Raw genomic sequence first — 17,966 nt, forward strand, 5'->3', positions numbered from 1 at the left:
CATCAACCTCAGTGTCCCTATACCACCTCTCCCTATCCAACATGATCAGTGGTATGAATATGATCCTTGTCTGTACAAAACAACAAAAAATTTGTTAGTTATATGTGACATTCACCTTAAATCCAAGTAAATATTGATGTAATACCCTAACCTCGTTGGACTCCAATACGTCTCATTATACTGTTTTGGTCGGAGGTGAGTATGTACACTCCTACCTCAGGAATTGAGGTACCACATGTCTACTCAGTCGGGTTGCAACTTTTCCAGCAATCATTGATATGATCTCATATGTCCACACCTACCATAATTCATAAACAATTATAAAATAAGAATAAATAGCAAGTCATATTGTAGCTAGAATAAGTAGATCTCTATGGCCAATGAATGGATATTACCTGGAACGCATGAGGAAACCTGGTAGGTTGTACTTGATAATGTAGTTCTTATTGTTCTTGGATCTTTTCTTTATAGTTATTTGCCTTGTCACTTAGTTCTCTTTGTAGTCCAAGTAATGTCCTCTCTCCTATAGCACGTTTTCCCAATCCATGGAATTAAAGTAATTCAAATCCTCCACATCAATTAATAATGTCTTATCAACATTGGCCTTCGTCTTCTCCCTACCCATCATACTCAATTCAGTGTAATAGACCAATGTCATCTTCATAGCATCCATGTTGTTATCAAACTCCATCTCCTTGTACACTATCTCTAAGGTACCAATGTGAGTGTCCCCCACAAAATTATTCTTGAAGTACCTACTATGCAATGTTCGAAGTGCTTCACCCCTTTCTTACAACTGTTGGATTAGGTGACTGCCCAATCTTGTCACCAACAGGAAGTCTTCTTTTGAGAATGTAACAATCGTACCATTCAAATCAAAGGTCATTGCATCCTTTCTATTGTCTACAATCTCCCTCAATAGAATGTAGTGGATTAATAGACTGTTGAAGATAATGTCCATGTCCACGAATCACCCAAATACCATCTTCCTGAAGAGGGCAAGCTAAGTGGGAGTAAGCTTCTCTTTCACAATCTTTTAGCCATCATAATGTGAGAGTATAGGATGGTCGCTTGGTTTGGGAAATGATCCTGAAGAGGAATCTCGAATTGTCTAGCCATACTGCATAGAATGATAAAGAATATCAGATATTAAGCATTATGTTTAATACTCGATACTCGATGCATGAGACACTATACTCAATATTCGATACACGATACACAATTGCTCAATACTCGACACATGATACACGATATATGCTATATAGTGTCCCTTATTCGCTACATTACATGTGACTAAATGGTCAATTATTGAGTATTTGGTTTGATTTTCCACCTTCATGACTTATCCTACTCAAATCCTAAACTCTAGATGTTCCGAAATAGCAGAAATATGAAAACCGAAACAAAAAAAAAATCGAGCTTCAACCAAACATGCAAGATATGAAAACCAAAATGAAAATCGTATTGGTCGAGTTTCGAGGAACATGCAAGTGCATGATGACAAAATATAACAAACAAAGAGACAAATGATGCCAAAATATTAACAAAGAGAATAATGTTACCTGATGCAGAGAGAATCGAGAGAGTTTCGAGTGTAGACGTGCATTCGTCAAGAGATATAAAATCGAAAGACGAGAGAGAATATTCTGAGAAATGAGTTGAAGTGGTGAAATATTGGACTTCAAATGGGTTAAGAGTTCAAAAAGTTCAAAATGATCAAGTATACGTTAATCAAGTATCGAGTATGGTATGGTTATGATTGAGTATACAAGTGTCGATTGCACACGTATCAAGTGACCATGCATTTGTGCATCGAGGATCATGTGACGAGTTATCGAGGATCAAGTAACGGGTAATCAAGGATCGAGTTCTTTGGTAGGTCCAGGCGCACTAGGTGCATCTCAGGGACGAAATGGTAAAATCACACATGGATGATATCAGCAGAAAGCCATTTTTCATTACTTTTTCTACAAGTGACCATTTTTCATTATTACTTTTTCTACAGGTGATCATTTTTCATTTGGGCCTCCCAAATGAGGCCATCCGAAAAAAGAAAAAAAAAAAAACAAAACAAAACAAAACAAAACCTCCCATGTTATATATTTAACAAATAATACATACTTGTATCACTTAGGTGCATCACTTTATAAATTATGTATGTCTTTTTTGTTCTTGAGAAAACATTAGAGAAAAGTCCCCGAACATAATTGCACTTTGTAAAATATGAATATTATTATAATTATTGTCTTTATACCTTAAATTGAGTATAACAACTCTGATTATATCATTGACCACAAAAGTTAAAAGGGTCGAATTTGTACTCTCCAAAATTCAAATATTGGAGAAGTCTAAAAACACCTTCTATCTAATTTGATTTAGTGATAGTGACTAGCAACTTCTTATGGTGCCTACACATGCTAGTGACTATGAATAAGGAAATGTATAGGGAACTTCTATATGAGATGTTGCTTGTTGTAATAGAAGACATGGGAGGTCAAACTACATAGAGTTGAGAGATCAAAGCTTGTTTTCCTATGTTGTAAAAAAGAAAAAGAATAAAAGGGCCACATGCTTTGATTTGATGAACATCTACAACAAATATGGTAGTAAAATATGAATCTCGAACCAAATCAAACATAATTTGAATCCAAATGAACGTAACTCAATTGATATATAGCTAATATGTGTTAGCAATTAAGATGTCTGTAATTCGAATCTTCCATGTTTTATTATGTGAAAAAAGAAATTTCAAACTTAAAAGAAATAAATAGATATCTAAACCATTAAGCTTTATTCTTATTGACAAGTATCATGAATTAAAGTCGTTAGTAAACAAATTCTCTTCTTTTTCTCAATGGTGTAAACATTCATAATTCTTGAATAAAAAAGATTATAACCTTGCAATCCCTCATGATGGTAGGAATACTCATGAATAATGAAAAATATCGATTTATACAATTAATCTTTAGGGGTTGTATCAATTAAAACTTCTAAGTATTAATTGAAACAATTTAAACTCTAAACTTTTGTAAGTATATCTGTCTAGACCCAGTAATCTAATGAAAAGCTTAAATTGATACAATAATAAAAATTTAAAGTTTAATTGATACAAATTATAAACTTTCGGGACGTTTTTCCAATATATTTTTGAAAGAAAGTGTAAAGTAATTTCAAACTTTAAATCGGTATAATTATTAATTTAGGATTTTAATTGATACAACTCTAAAGTTTAGAGTTATAAAAATGATAATTTGCTTCAAATTTATAGTTTAACTCTAAAATTAGGTTAAAATACCATTTTTGTACCTATACTTTGAAGTTTGTTCAATTTAGTCTTTATATTCTCAATTGTTCGATTTTAATTCATTTACTTTCAATAAATATAAAATTTAGCCCTCAATACTAGTTTATTGTTGTTTTTTTTTTTTTTTTTTTGTTATTTATAGCATTTTTACTATAAATTTTGAAATCATATTCACAAATTTTATTTCTCTTGCATGGGAATTATTATTATTATTCAATCAATTTCAGTAAAATTTAATTTTGAGGGAGCAGATATAAGGTTTATTAAAAGTAAGAAGATTAAATTGAACAATTGAAAATATAGAAGCTAAAAATTGAGCAAACATCAATAATACTAGTTGTAAGAGACGTGTAATGCACGTGACTAAAAATTTTTATAATATAAAATTTTAAGATATAATTTAAATTTCATTGAATTTTTAATTAGTAAATGTTTAACCTGAAATGAAATAATTAAAAAATATATACTTATTATTTCAAGTTAATTTACCATAAATTAATTTGTAAAAGTAGATTAAACAAAAAAAAAAAGAATATATTTATAAGAATTATATACCTCCATTTAATTAAAAAGTAAATAAATATTTAATAATTTTGACATTGAATAAAGAAAAATCTTTCTGTAAACAAAATGGAATGTTGTTTTCCTATTATATTAGGATCCAATCTATAAAATCATATTTTAAAGAAAATTATAATAATTAAATCCTCTCATATTTTTAAGATTCTTTTTTTTAAGTGTTATTTGGATTTACTTTTTCAGTTTGTTGATATCTAAATTTGATAAATCCTTTTTTAATATGCAACTAAGATATGAATTTTTTAAAAGAAAACTAAAAAAACAACGAAACCAAAAACTATGATTAGACTAAAATGTTTATTTGGAAAAATAAAATTACTTTCATATTTTCATTTATTTATTCTAAGATATAAAACTTCAAGAGCTCTTAACTTTTAAATCCAATAAATAAATATATAAAGATATTAGAGTAAATAAAGAAACAAAAAAGATCAATACACGATGATATAATTGGATAGAACAAAATTTATGAAATATAATTGATATGAAAATGATATAATAATATAAATTTAATTATGGGGTAGTTATTTGATGGTTGCTTTTTGGAAGGAAAAAAAAAGAAAAAATATATACTTCAGAAGAAATATATATCTCAATTTCTTAATTAAAAGAAAATCTCATCGCAAACCAAAAAATTTATGTGCATGGAACACAATTTTATGGTTCTTGTTATGACTTTTTTTTCTTTGATGATATAGACATTTTTTGTAAATTTTTCTCGAAGTTTGATTGAGTGTTATTTTAATGATTATAAACAACTAAATCTTCTCCTATTATTGTTTTAATTTTTTGTATTGTTACTCAAACATTACTTTTTGAGTTTTATTGATACATGATTTGAATGAATCTTTCTTTGAGTATGCTATTAAGTTAAAAAAAAAATTAAAAGGAAAAATATAAACACCGTAAAAAACAATGGTTAGAGGAAAAAATTAGCTTCATATTTTAAATATTTTAATTTATTTTTTTCCTTAAAATACAGAACTTCCTTTTGTTTTTAACGTGTAATTTCAAAAGAATAATAACTTTAGTATTTCTTTAACAAGAAATAAATAATTTTATGTATATTTATAGAAAATGACCATTTTAATCCAAATTTGAGCACCTAAATCAAACTTTAAGTTTTAAAAAATCAATCAAATAATGCTCGTTGAAAGAACTATGTATACGATAATAATAAGAAAATAAATTTGAAAAATTGAACTTACTAATTTTAAAAAATCAACAAAAAAGACGGACTAAATCTATAATGATGGGTTGAACTAAAATATCTATAAAAGGTTTCTACACATGTAGCCTTAATTATATTCCAGTATTATACTTATTTTTTGAACTTTCCATTTAACCCTCCAAGCATTAAAAAAAAATAAAAATGCAAAAGAGGAAAAACTTTTCATTTCCCATCCATACTCCATTAATGATTTTTTTTTAATAATTTCATTTTTTTCTCTCATATTTTCATATCCAACATATACTTCATCTTCTTCCATTTCTCTCTCAAAACCCTCTCTCATCTTTCCGTCATTGCCTTCCTCCCTCCGTCCACCTTGTCACTATTAACGATGCGCCTGCTAAGATCCGGTCGTCGCCTCCCTCTATTTGGGTCACTAACCAGCTGTCGTCGCCTTCTTCCACAGATCTGGCACATGAATTGAATCTTCTGACACGAGATGAGCAGATCCGACGCATCTTCTGGCATGTGGTCAGCAGAGCTGGTGCAGGGCGTTTTTTTCAGCGTTAAGCTAGGAGATCCGACATAGGGTGAATTTTCCGACGTTAGGCGAGCAGATCCAACACGGGATGAACCGTATGCGTGGGATTCTAGATGATGATGGTCGACGATGATATATAGGGTAGTTTTTTTTATATATATACTGTCATATGGGTTTTTATATATATATAATACTATCGTATGGTGATTTTTTGTTTTCGATATATAGGGTGATTTGGGTGGTTTTTTTATATATACTGTGATATATATTTATATGCTTTTTCGACTTATAACGTGATTTTTCGATATATATTGTGATATATAGGGTGGTTTATTATATATATATTTGTTTCCAATCTTACTAGTATATGTCATATATTGTTTATAATATTTGCAAACATCTAAGGCAAATGTTCTAACGTATATTTAAAAATAATCATGAATCTAAACTATGGAATATATATATATATAAATCATTTTACTAGTATATTTAAAAATACATTGGAATATTTAAAAATGTTTTACCATTTTATATTAGTATATTTTATATATTGGTTTGAATATTTGCAAACATCTAAAATAATGTTCCAAAATATAGAGACATACATATCATAGCAACAAAATATCAATACTTAATTAGAAGTGTATATATATCATAATATGTGGGATATATACATCAAATAAATAATGAAATATATTGACATACATATCAAAACATATTTGAGTTCTAAGGTATATTTAAAAATAAACATGAATATTTGAGTAGATATCAAATATATTAACTAGTATATTTCATATATTTTTAGAATATTTTCAAATAAACAATGGAATATATTATCTGTACAAGTGAACAAACCATGAAATATTTCACATAATATAAAAAATCAACATGAAAAACGAAATAGTGATTTATGTCAAGAATTGAATCAATTTCTAATTTATTTACTATGGTATTTCAAATATTTGTTAGAATATTTTTTTCAAATATCTAACAAAATATTCTGATTTATATTTTAAATAACCATGAATCCGAAAAAAAAATACGTGAAACGGAAATAGAAAATAAAATTTCATTAAATGCATTTTCTCTCTCCAATTAAAATAAATAAAGTAAAAATCCCAAATTCTCTCACTCCATTTGAAAATGTTAAAAAAATCATATTAAATGCATTTTCCTTACCTATAATTATGTAGTTTTCTCTCTCTCTCACTAAGAAAATTTCGTAAATAAGGAAATATATATAAAAATCATAAATAAAAATAATAGAAAATGGTAAATTTGTTAAAAAAAAAATACTAAAAGCCTTTTTTAAAAAAAATCAAAAGACATTTTTTTTAGATATGGCCTAAAGAGGATGTTTTATGTAAAAAACTCTGATATATTTGGAATTGAGAATGAGAAGAATCTATAATACCCAAAGAAAAAGCTATATGTAATAATAATTTGGAAATGAATTTGAAAATTTTAACTTGCTATTTTTAAGGACTCTCCAAAAAAATACTGACTAAATTTACAATAGTAGATTGAACTAAAACATCTCCAATGATGGATTTAGAATCGAGAATTAGAAAAATTTGTAATGGTCGTAGAAAGAACTATATATACAATAATAATAGGAATATAAATTTGGAAGCTAACCTCTACATAGAAAAACAAAGAAATAAAATTTGGATTTGGATTTAGATTAGAGATTTTACAAACTATTCAATTTCAAATCACAAAAGACAATTTACTAGGAAGTATTGACGATAAAAAAAGAAGGTTAATGTCATGTTTCACTATCTTTACGATTCCTTTGCAAAGGTTCGAAGGAAAAGTTTGGAACAACATGTCGTAAATATGGAGAAATCGAGTGGGTTATCAATATACTTCTAGAAAAATGACGACGTGACAATATGAGAAAGGGTTGATAATACACAATTGTAACAAATAATTACATGAAAAGGTGGAAAGTGATAAGTAGTAATTAACCTAAGTGATGAAAGGGTATAATAAGTGGTGACAATGAGAATTTGTTTAAAATTGAAGGGCAATATAGTAAAATAAAGATTCTCCCATATGCCCAATTTAATATAGTATATATATAGATATTAGATATAACTACCAAAACAATAATAGATTGTACACCTTTCCCATATTGAAAAAAAAATTTAATAATAATAAATAAATAAAAATTAAAAAAATAATTTATTTTTTATTTTAAGGATTGGATAGTTATGGACCATCATGATTCAGAGACACGCAACTCCTAAACTAATTAATGTTTATCCAGAATTAGAAAAGAAAGGAAAAATTACTTCACGTCTGTTCCTTACAAAGTTTTGGCATTTCGGCATTCTGTATTTCTTTGCTTCGCTCTCTGATGTCCAATTCAATTTCAATTCTCAGAGTTCTTCGTTGATCCTTCGAGTGCCTCAACAATCATGCCTCACTTTCGTTCCATATTCTCCAAATTCAAATCTCCTAAGAAATCTTTTTCTACTTCTACATCGTCTTCTTCCATTTATTACCTTCGCGTCAATGCCTCAACTTCTCGACCTCAATTCTCTTCTTTCATCTCTAAAATCACTAAAAAACAACCAAATGAGGAAAATCCCTCAATTTTTCTATCTGGGTATTTCTCACATTGTCATCGGCATCGATATTCCAGATTTTCTGGGTGCCATGGTAAATTTAACCCCGTTTTTACTAATGGGAATTGGATGAACTACTCTAGTTTAAGAGGTTGTAGGAGAAACACAGTTTGGAGTTGCGTGGATATGGTCAGGAGATTCAGTAGTGAGGCGGAACGAGAGTCTATAGAATATGATGTTGTCATCATTGGAGCTGGACCTGCAGGGCTATCTGCGGCGATTCGGTTTAAGCAAATGTGCCAAGAAAAGGGCGTTGATTTATCAGTTTGTGTGGTGGAGAAAGGCGCTGAAGTTGGTAAGCTGCTTGATCACATTCAAGTGGACATTTTAGATGTGAAGTGTGTGCAATTCTGCTTAAATTTGCGGTTTTTTTCATAAATGGCTCGTGTAACTGTTGCATGATTGGGTTGAAATTTGAATTTTGGTGTAATTTGAGGTCGTACATCACAGCCAAGCCATTCTAGTAGTCCCTCCAACAGTGTTGGGGGCAAGTTCTGGGTTCTATTTGAACTTTGCATTTAAAGATAGTTTAGAACTTAGAAATGTGTGGTTTATCTTCTTGGACTTTAGAGAATAAGGAGTTGACTAGGAGAAGATTTAGGGAACATCTGAAGGACAGTTGCACAGCCTGGGGATGAATTTGGATGGATTGTTGATGTAACGATGCAATACTTCAAGGGGATCTATATCATGAACGTGATGCACCTGATCATTATTGAAATGAGAAGTTCATTTGGATGTTATTAACTATGATCTATTTTTCTTTTATTCCCATGGGAAGCAGCATTGCATTTTCTTGGGGACATTTTAATTGTCTATCCTATGTAGTCATGGAGTTTTATGTTCCTCAATTTTTATGAATTCTTTTTGTTGTATTGAACCTTCTAACTCTACTATTGTTTCTCAACAGGCGCTCACATCCTCTCCGGAAATGTTTTTGAACCCCGAGCATTGGATGAACTAATCCCCACATGGAAAGAGGATGAGGTTTCTTTTACTTAGACTTTCTTTCTTTTCTAGCAATGCAGTTAAACCTAGAAGAAAGAGGAAATGAAATCTATGTTCTCAAGAATTCTTTTGCCTTTGAAAAACCAAAATACTCTTTCTGACCATGGACCGTAATTGAAGGTTTAACTACGAAGAACCACCTTAAAAAACACAATTAAAAAGAGGAAAAAGCTCCTTGGAAGCAATCAATCAAATACCACTTGAATTCTCTTCCGACTAACTTAAAACACACCTCAAATTGATTTGCTTAGAAACTAACAGCACCTTGAACTGTTTTCTGAATCTTAAAACATTATTGGAATGGCCTTTGTTTTCTTAAAAAATGGAGTCCCATTTTTTGTAATCTTGACTCCACTAGGTGTTGTGGGCTTGAGTTTTTGTATGGTCTTTTGCTAATGACAGCTACTTTCTTATTGGTCTTTTGCTAATGACAGCTACTTTCTTATTTAAATGTGCATGTTTCCATACGAATAAAATATTTACTCTTGCATCTCTTAGATTTAAGGAACTCTTTGCTTCAGGAATTTCCAACTAGTAAATGTTAAAACCTTGCTTTTATTTAACTTTCTAATTTCTACCTGGAATTAACAGATGATCCTTATTTACTATAACAAAATTTCTGGCGATGATTTCTTTTTTATTCAAGAATTAATGTTTGCTGACAATTATTTGCAGGCACCAATCAGTGTCTCTGTGACTTCTGATAAGTTTTGGTTTCTAACAAAAAATCGTGCCTTTTCACTTCCTTGCCCCTTTAACAACGAAGGAAACTATGTCATAAGGTACTCACTAATCATGTTTTGAATCGAATCTTAGTGAGCCTGTGTGAGTTTATATGATACAAGTTTCTTGCACCTTTTACTGTAGTGTCATAGAATAATTCCTTGGGATACTTAAACTGCATGAAGATTAGTTTACGCACTTTAAGAATAATTTCCATGTATTTAGTAACTTAAGATGTGTATCAGTGAATGTAAAAACCCTTCGTTCACTCTTATTTAAAATAATAATAATAATAATAACAACAATAAAGAATAAAGATTCTTCGTTCACACTGTACACATGTTTATATATATATATATATATTTGCCTTGTGTGGGTGTATGTATCAGTGAAATCTAAAGATTCTGCGTTCACACTGTATACATCTTAAAGAATTAAGGGGTTTCCCATAAGCTGACTCCTCCAATTTGGTCAAAGAGAAAGGAAAAGGTGTTTTGTATTAAGCCCCTCTCCCTAAACAAATCCATCAGACATTTTAAGGGTAATCTACCTTTCCAGATAGTGTTAATCATATTCTTAAAGGTGGTATTCTCCTGTGCCAAAGAACTTAAGACAGATCTTCCTTATTACTACTAGCACTTCTTCTTTTGCACTTGTTAATTTTTCATAAATCGCAGATACTGTTATTGTGTACTTAAGCTTCCTGACGGGTGTTGAAGTACTGTTAAGATTTTACATTGCATTTTGCTTACCGTGTTTTATTTTATATTTTCTGAATTATCAGAAATTTACATCTTATTTTATAAATTTTGAATTATCAGAAATTTACATCTTATTTTATAATTTTTGAATTATCAGAAATTTACATCTCCCGTATAACATTTTGTATTCTTATTTTGGATGTGGGGGAGGGGAATTTTTGTGCTCCCATTACACTTTTGTTTTGTATTTTCTTCACCCCCACCTCAACCCACATGGACATGCTTTTTCGTGGCTTTCTTTTTATTGAAAAAACTAAAAGATGTACACTTAATAGGATAGAAACCCCCCACTTGCCAAAATCCATTATAGATTATTCCTTTGTGCATGCTTCCTTGTTTTTGTAGTTTAAGTCAGTTAGTTCGTTGGATGGGAATGAAAGCTGAAGAGCTGGGGGTGGAAATATATCCAGGCTTTGCTGCTAGTGAGGTATATTCATTCAAGTCCTTTCTCCTCAACGCTTATCAGCTCTTGGATGATGATATTCTCAAATTACATGGTGGATTCTTTAGGTATTATACGATACAACAGACACAGTTGTTGGCATTAGAACTAATGACATGGGAGTAGCAAAAGATGGCTCAAAGAAGGATAATTATCAACTTGGTGTAGACCTGAGAGGTAATATCTCACTTTTTCATTTTTCTGTTTCAATGCTAACATTCAACTAATGTGTAATGTCCTTTATCTTCTATATAGGGCGCATAACGCTTCTGGCTGAGGGATGTCGAGGATCAATATCAGAGGTATCATGAATAATATGCTTCTGCTTGAGTTGGATGTGATCTTACTTTCATTCTTTCACCATCTAATGGAATCTTTCTTTTCTGCCTCTTTGTATAATGAAACAGAAATTAATAAAAAAATACAGTTTGAGGAAGAAGGTAGATGCGCAGCATCAGACGTATGCTTTGGGAATTAAAGAGGTGAGTACTTGATTAAGTAACTTTTCATTTGCTAGTTTTCCACTAGAGAATTAAAGTACTTTTGAACATCAGTCTCTTTTCTATTAGAGAATTAATCTGTAGATGTTTTGGCTTTTAATTTCACGAGAAAAAACATGTTCTACTATATTTATCTGAGGAGTGTTAAAAGCTAGATTTGGTTCAGTGAAAGTATGGAACATTCTTATGAAAGATATATAAGATTTGTGTTACCTGGCTTGGATATATAGTTGAGGTTACTTAGACAGTATATAACCTTTGCTCTGTTTAATGCCCTTAAAGGTCTCTTATGAAACATCCTGCCATCGACTACTTAGATAATCATTGCATATTTTACCTTTCATCTCAAAAAAAAAAAAAAAAAAAAAAGGCATTTCGATCAAAGGGTAGTAAGTTTGGGGCTTGGCACAGCAGTTGGTAAAGTTAACATATAATTCTCAGGCCCGGGCTATAGTTTGGTTGTTCTCTAGCATGGTATTGCTTCCAAGATTGATTTCTGGGAATGGAAAAGAGGAAAAAGGAACTCCTTATTTCTTCTTTAACTTTAACTGCTTTTGATAGGCTACTCAAAAGTTTAATAGAAAACAATTACTTTGTCCCATTCCACATATAAGTGAAAATATTTGTTTCTTGTTTCAATAAGGAAAAAAAAAGGAAAAGATAAATAATTGTTAAGCTCAAGCCCTTCACCTATCAGGTGCTATTCTAATTCTGCAGATTTAGGTTTGATCATATTGGAGTTCCACATACTTCACGTATCTTTACACACTTCCAAATCAATGTTTACAACTAGATGATTGATTGTACATACTCAGGTGTGGGAAATAGACGAGGACAAACACTATCCAGGAGCTGTGCTTCATACTTTGGGTTGGCCCTTGGATCATAAGACGTATGGAGGCTCATTTTTGTATCACATGAACGATAGACAGGTAATACGTGATTTTATGATTGTAATATATAATATATTCCCGAAATAAGGGGTTTAACGTAATTTACTTGTGTGGTTTAATTTAACGTTTCCTGTTCATAATAAGATTTTTTTTTTTTTTAATCTTAAATCACCCATAATAAGATATATTTCCAGTTGGAAGGAATAGTTATAACACATCTTTAGGGATGGAAACCTTTTAAGCTCCTTTTATTTCATTTGTCAATGAAATCTGTTTCTCATATATATATCTTATTAGTTATTCAATTTTGCCAGAACCTTTCACTTCGATTTCTACTAGACAACTATTTATTGTGTCATCAAAGTATATTCTACTAGCAACTATTTATTTCATTTACGACAAAATTTGTTTCTCATTTGTATATTTTACTTATTGTGTCATCAAAGTCCTTGTCTTTTTCGCCACAACCTTTCACTTTGATTTCTACTGAGCATACTGCTACTCCCAGGCTGGTGTCAATATAAACATACCAATCTTGTTTATTGGCACATAGTTCCCCGACAGTTCCTTTGGTTTCAAAGCCATTTCCATGCACGACTTTATTAGCAATATGCTGTTGTGTCTTTAATTTCTAACTCAAGCTTCCCTTGATTTTACAGATTTCTATTGGCCTTGTAGTTGCTTTAAATTATCAGAATCCCTTCTTGAATCCTTATGAAGAATTTCAGGTAAAATATTCTATTTGTATTATTTGTACAACACTCACCTCTCAAGCAGCCCTGATGAACCCATTAAAAAATCATGTTTAGCTTGAAATGATTTTTGCTTCTGTTAGAAATTAAAACATCATCCTGTCATCAAACAACTTCTAGAAGGTGGGACGGTTGTGCAATATGGGGCTCGAACGTTAAATGAAGGCGGTCTTCAGGTGTGCGAACCTTTCTTTTCTGGAAAGTTTCTCTCAATTGGATTATACTACTGAGAGTTTTCAAGAATTTGTCATCAGCATTACATTGAAGGGTCTTGTGGATTAGGCAAAACAAAAAAAAAATCAATATGCAAAATAAGTTTGTTTGTTTGTTTTTAGTACATGCAAAATAAGTTGGTTTGTTTGTTTGTTTTTTTAGTACATGGAAAATAAGTTGTTCATTTTTATTGTTTACATATTTAATATCTTATTGGTTAGTTAAGGTTAATGGAGAGAAGAATGGATGTCCATAAACTGTTTGTTGTTAGTTATCATTAAATTTAAACTGTAAGTAATAAGTAATTGCAGCCGACATAGTTGTGCGTCGTGACCTGCTAGGGAAGGATTATTGATTTTCTTTTTCAGTATCTATCATATAATATCAAATAGGAATATGATGCCAGTTAAATTTTCAGTCTGTTCCATATCCAGTTTTCCCGGGAGGAGCAATTATTGGATGTTCAGCTGGCTTTTTAAATGTACCAAAGATTAAGGGAACACACACTGCAATGAAGTCAGGTACTTCTCAAAATTCTCTGACTTGTAACTCATCTATTTGATGATAATCTGGAACTTTTTAAAAATAGCAGTTCATTCTATATCACTTCTGAGGAAGCGATCTTTTCTGTTTTTATTGAATTCATTTCTTTCTTTAGCCAAGTTCAAGATATCTCCAAGACTGCAGCTCTTGTTTCCTCCTGAGTATTAGCTTTTCTTTTAACTTCTTCAATTTCAGTCTTAAAAACAGCCTAATTAAGTAAGATAAGCCATCGAAGGCTGATATCTTACGCCTTCTAGTGTCCTCAAGTATCACTCAAACTGGTTGTTTGCCTTTCAACTTCTTGTTTGTAAAGACAGCAAATTTGTTATGTTTTCTGGTGCAAGTTCCTGGCAACATTATCTTTGACATAACATTTTCTACCAAATAGAGGCTTCGCTTAACATGTTGATCAATGTTTCAGTTAGTTCTTTTAAAAATATATCACTCTTTTTGTTCTGGTTTTGCTATTATGAAGTCAAGTGATAATACCAATATCTTGAAGGCAAAGGCTTCTATGTTCAGATTCTCTGTTAAGAATTTCCTCTTCATGATTGGTGATTACTGATTATTCATAGTATAGCCAAACTTCTTCGAAAGAAGCATTTTAGATATTCAGATCTTTTTGTTTATAATTCTTCTTCTTATTTACCACTAATTGGACCAAGAACTAGTCTTTTGACATTCAAAATCTGTTTAATCAAGATTCCTGTGGCAAACTTTCCACAGAGGTTTCAGCGTAATCTTCTTTTCTTATCCAATACTCATATAGCTGGACTTTGTTCGGCTCGTGTGTTCTTTCTACATCATACTTAACTGAACTCCGTTTGCTTCAAATTGAATGGTCTAACGTCTATTGGAACTCGTTTCCATTTGCCCCCGCCCCCTCGATGAATTGTTCTCTCTGAATACAGTAATATCTGTACAATTATTCCATTCATTCAGTCTCGTGAAATACTTGATTTTAATGACAATACCAACTGCACATATGTTTTATTTTTTATTTTTTATTTTTTATTTTTTCCTGTTCTCCGAAATATCAATTATGTATATTTAAATGCATCTAATATTCAAATGCCTACATTCTGACAGGAATGCTGGCAGCTGAGGCTGCTTTTGGCACACTTCATGGAGGCTTGAAAATGGATGCATACTGGGATAGTTTACGAAGTTCTTGGATATGGGAAGAACTATATCGAGCTCGGAACTATAGACCTGTACGTGGCTGTTTCTTCTCTTCACGTTATTTTTTTCAAAGCTCTATTTATAATATTTTATTCCATGACTGTTTTTATATATTTAAGAAATTTCAAGAGGTAAAAATAGACTGAGGATATCAGCTTCACTTAAATATTGTTGTAATTCCATCTTTTTTCTTATAATATTATTTTTACAGGCATTTGAGCATGGTCTTATCCCCGGCTTGACCATAAGTGCCCTGGAGCAGTATGTATTCGTCCGCACCTTCAGCTGTTTACCATCACTCAATATTGTTATTTTATGTGTGAAGACCATTCGAATCTCTTATGTTCTTTCAGTTCAGTGACAATTTTATTGCATTCTTTTTCTGCCGGCAGCTATGTGTTTAAAGGAAGGTCCCCTCTCACGCTAAAGCATGGGAAACCTGACCACGAAGCTACAAACGTGAGTATTTCTTATTTCAAAACCTTGCGTCTTATTTGTCTGCGTTCGGAAACATTCATAAAGAAACATTAGTTTCTGAGCGCTCAAATTTGTTATTTTCTTGGTTTTCTTCATTCTGACATTAATCAAAAGAGCTCTCTTTTTCTTCTTCTTCTTCTTCTTCTTCTTTTTTTTTTTTTTTTGAGTGAAAAGAAAGAGCGTTAAAGTTGAAGGGGTCTGTTGCAATTATAATCGAATTATTTAAATAATGGTTGTTGAACATCAATTGTACTAGTTTCCATGTAATAATAAAGATCAAATTGTATTTTATTTTGAATTTCTAATCTTTGTAGTCAATTATGCAGGTTGCAAGTTTACATGCTCCAATTGATTATCCGAAGCATGATGGCATTCTGTCATTTGATGTGCCAACCTCGCTACATAGGTTTTATACCATTCAACTTCCTTTTTGTAGTTTCCGTTAAACGAGTCAGGACAAATAGGTAGATTATGTAAGGCAGTTATCAGCTTTTCACTGATTGTATCTTGTGTGTGGTATAATCCCTTAGCTTATCAAGATAAAATGCAGTGGTCCTTGGTAAGTTCTCTCTCGTATGGCAAGAGTTCAATATTCTATTTGTGGGAGGGAGGGCACATCATAGCACAAATATTAGCTTTAGGTATTTATAGGTTCTGAAGAACCGAGGTAAAGTTGGATGTTGATGTTGCCAGTCTGTCTACTAGACACAAAGTTTCCTTTGCAATGATATTTGTTAATCACCTGATCATTTGTTCTATGGGCATAAAGCGGGGCATTTTTCTCTTCTGATATTTATTTGGTTTTCCAACTATTGATGCATGCTTGAAAATTTGTATATAACTAAATGTTAATAATTTTTGTTCATATAGGAGCAACACAAATCATGAACATGATCAGCCAGCTCACCTTCGCTTAAGGGACGCTAAGATTCCCGAGGAAGTAAATTTGAAAGAATACGCTGCACCCGAGTCAAGATATTGTCCTGCACGTGTATACGAGTAATACACATATGTACACCTACGCTTGTGTCCTGTACTTGGAAACTTTCATCTGATCATTTCTAATTGTGTTTATGCATGAGTGGAATCATAGGTACATACCTGATGAAAACAACCAGTTGAAGTTGCAGATTAATGCTCAAAATTGTCTTCATTGCAAGGTAATGTCCAATGCATTTGACCTTTCATCAGAACTACTTGTCACAGTTTCTAGTGTCAAGCTCCTGCTTGCATTTATGGATGGAAGAAAAGAACTCTTCCCTTTGGCTTATGTAGGCAGGAAGAATGTTGGGGAACCGTCTTTTTCTGCATGCAGCGTTGGTTGTGATATTTGAAGCTTTACCCCTCTCATCAAGAATGTGCTTGTGTTTGTGTGTTTTGGGGGGAAAGGGTAGAGTAGGAGTAGGGGAACTGAAGGCAGTATTAAGTTACCAAAAATCATTGGAAGGTCTCCTTTTAAGATTGTGGCGGTAACCTAGAATAGTGGCGGTATCGGTTCCCAATTTTCATTTCGAGTTATCATTACACCGTTTCAGGTCTTATTTTTTCGTCCATAAATCTAATAGATTTCTAATTCAATTGTAATTTAGAAACCTTTATGAAAGGTCGAGAAATTTTTAAATAGAAGACAGTTCATGTGATAATATCTTCCCCACCTTGATTTGTATATATTCCTTTTCTAGTGTTTCATAGTACAAAAGAATGTTGTAGGTCAACTTGTAATCAATGACACTTTTGTTTCAGGCTTGTGATATTAAAGATCCAAAACAAAACATAGAGTGGAGCGTTCCAGAAGGAGGTGGCGGTCCTGGCTACTCTGTCATGTAGATTCATATGTATAGAATGATGTGGGATTCTTTGAGAATAAATTCTGCTCAAAGGGAAAAGGTTTCATCTTTTACTAATAAAGTAAAAAGTTGATTAATTGTAACATCCTTAGCCTTCATGTTCTGCATTTTTATGCATGTTTCCACATCTTTTACTAATAAAGGCCAAGTTTCTTTCATGGGTTTTATGTGTTCAATCGTTATGAAACATCTTTTACTAGAATGTTCATTTGATATATATTTTTAAAATTTCAATGAATTAAAATACAATAACTAGGGAACGCGTTATATGCCATTAATTTTATTTTTATTTAATATTTGTTTAAACAATTTAATACTTAAATTGAAGGAAAAATTTCAAGAGGAAAAAAAATGTCTAACTATCTAAAAAATAGCAAAAAAAAAAAAAAAAGTAATA

General features: G+C 31.4%; 1 protein-coding gene across 1 annotated transcript; it reads left to right on the forward strand.

Annotated features, from left to right (window-relative positions):
• The first annotated feature begins 7,821 nt into the window (after positions 1–7,821).
• On the forward strand, positions 7,822–17,727 carry ETFQO (electron-transfer flavoprotein:ubiquinone oxidoreductase). Its single transcript, XM_039018677.2, has 18 exons — positions 7,822–8,523; positions 9,139–9,215; positions 9,912–10,018; positions 11,066–11,147; positions 11,231–11,339; positions 11,418–11,464; positions 11,570–11,644; positions 12,478–12,594; positions 13,215–13,283; positions 13,391–13,483; positions 13,939–14,041; positions 15,153–15,277; positions 15,457–15,506; positions 15,638–15,704; positions 16,049–16,128; positions 16,593–16,721; positions 16,816–16,882; positions 17,466–17,727. Exons 1-18 carry the CDS (start codon positions 8,019–8,021, stop codon positions 17,547–17,549), a joined length of 1,986 nt encoding a protein of 661 aa, XP_038874605.1. The 5' UTR covers positions 7,822–8,018; the 3' UTR covers positions 17,550–17,727.
• The last annotated feature ends 239 nt before the right edge of the window (positions 17,728–17,966 follow it).

This window comes from Benincasa hispida, chromosome 1 (assembly GCF_027475165.1).
Source record: "Benincasa hispida cultivar pf3 chromosome 1, pf3_genome.v1.1, whole genome shotgun sequence".
NCBI classification, from domain to species: domain Eukaryota; kingdom Viridiplantae; phylum Streptophyta; class Magnoliopsida; order Cucurbitales; family Cucurbitaceae; genus Benincasa; species Benincasa hispida.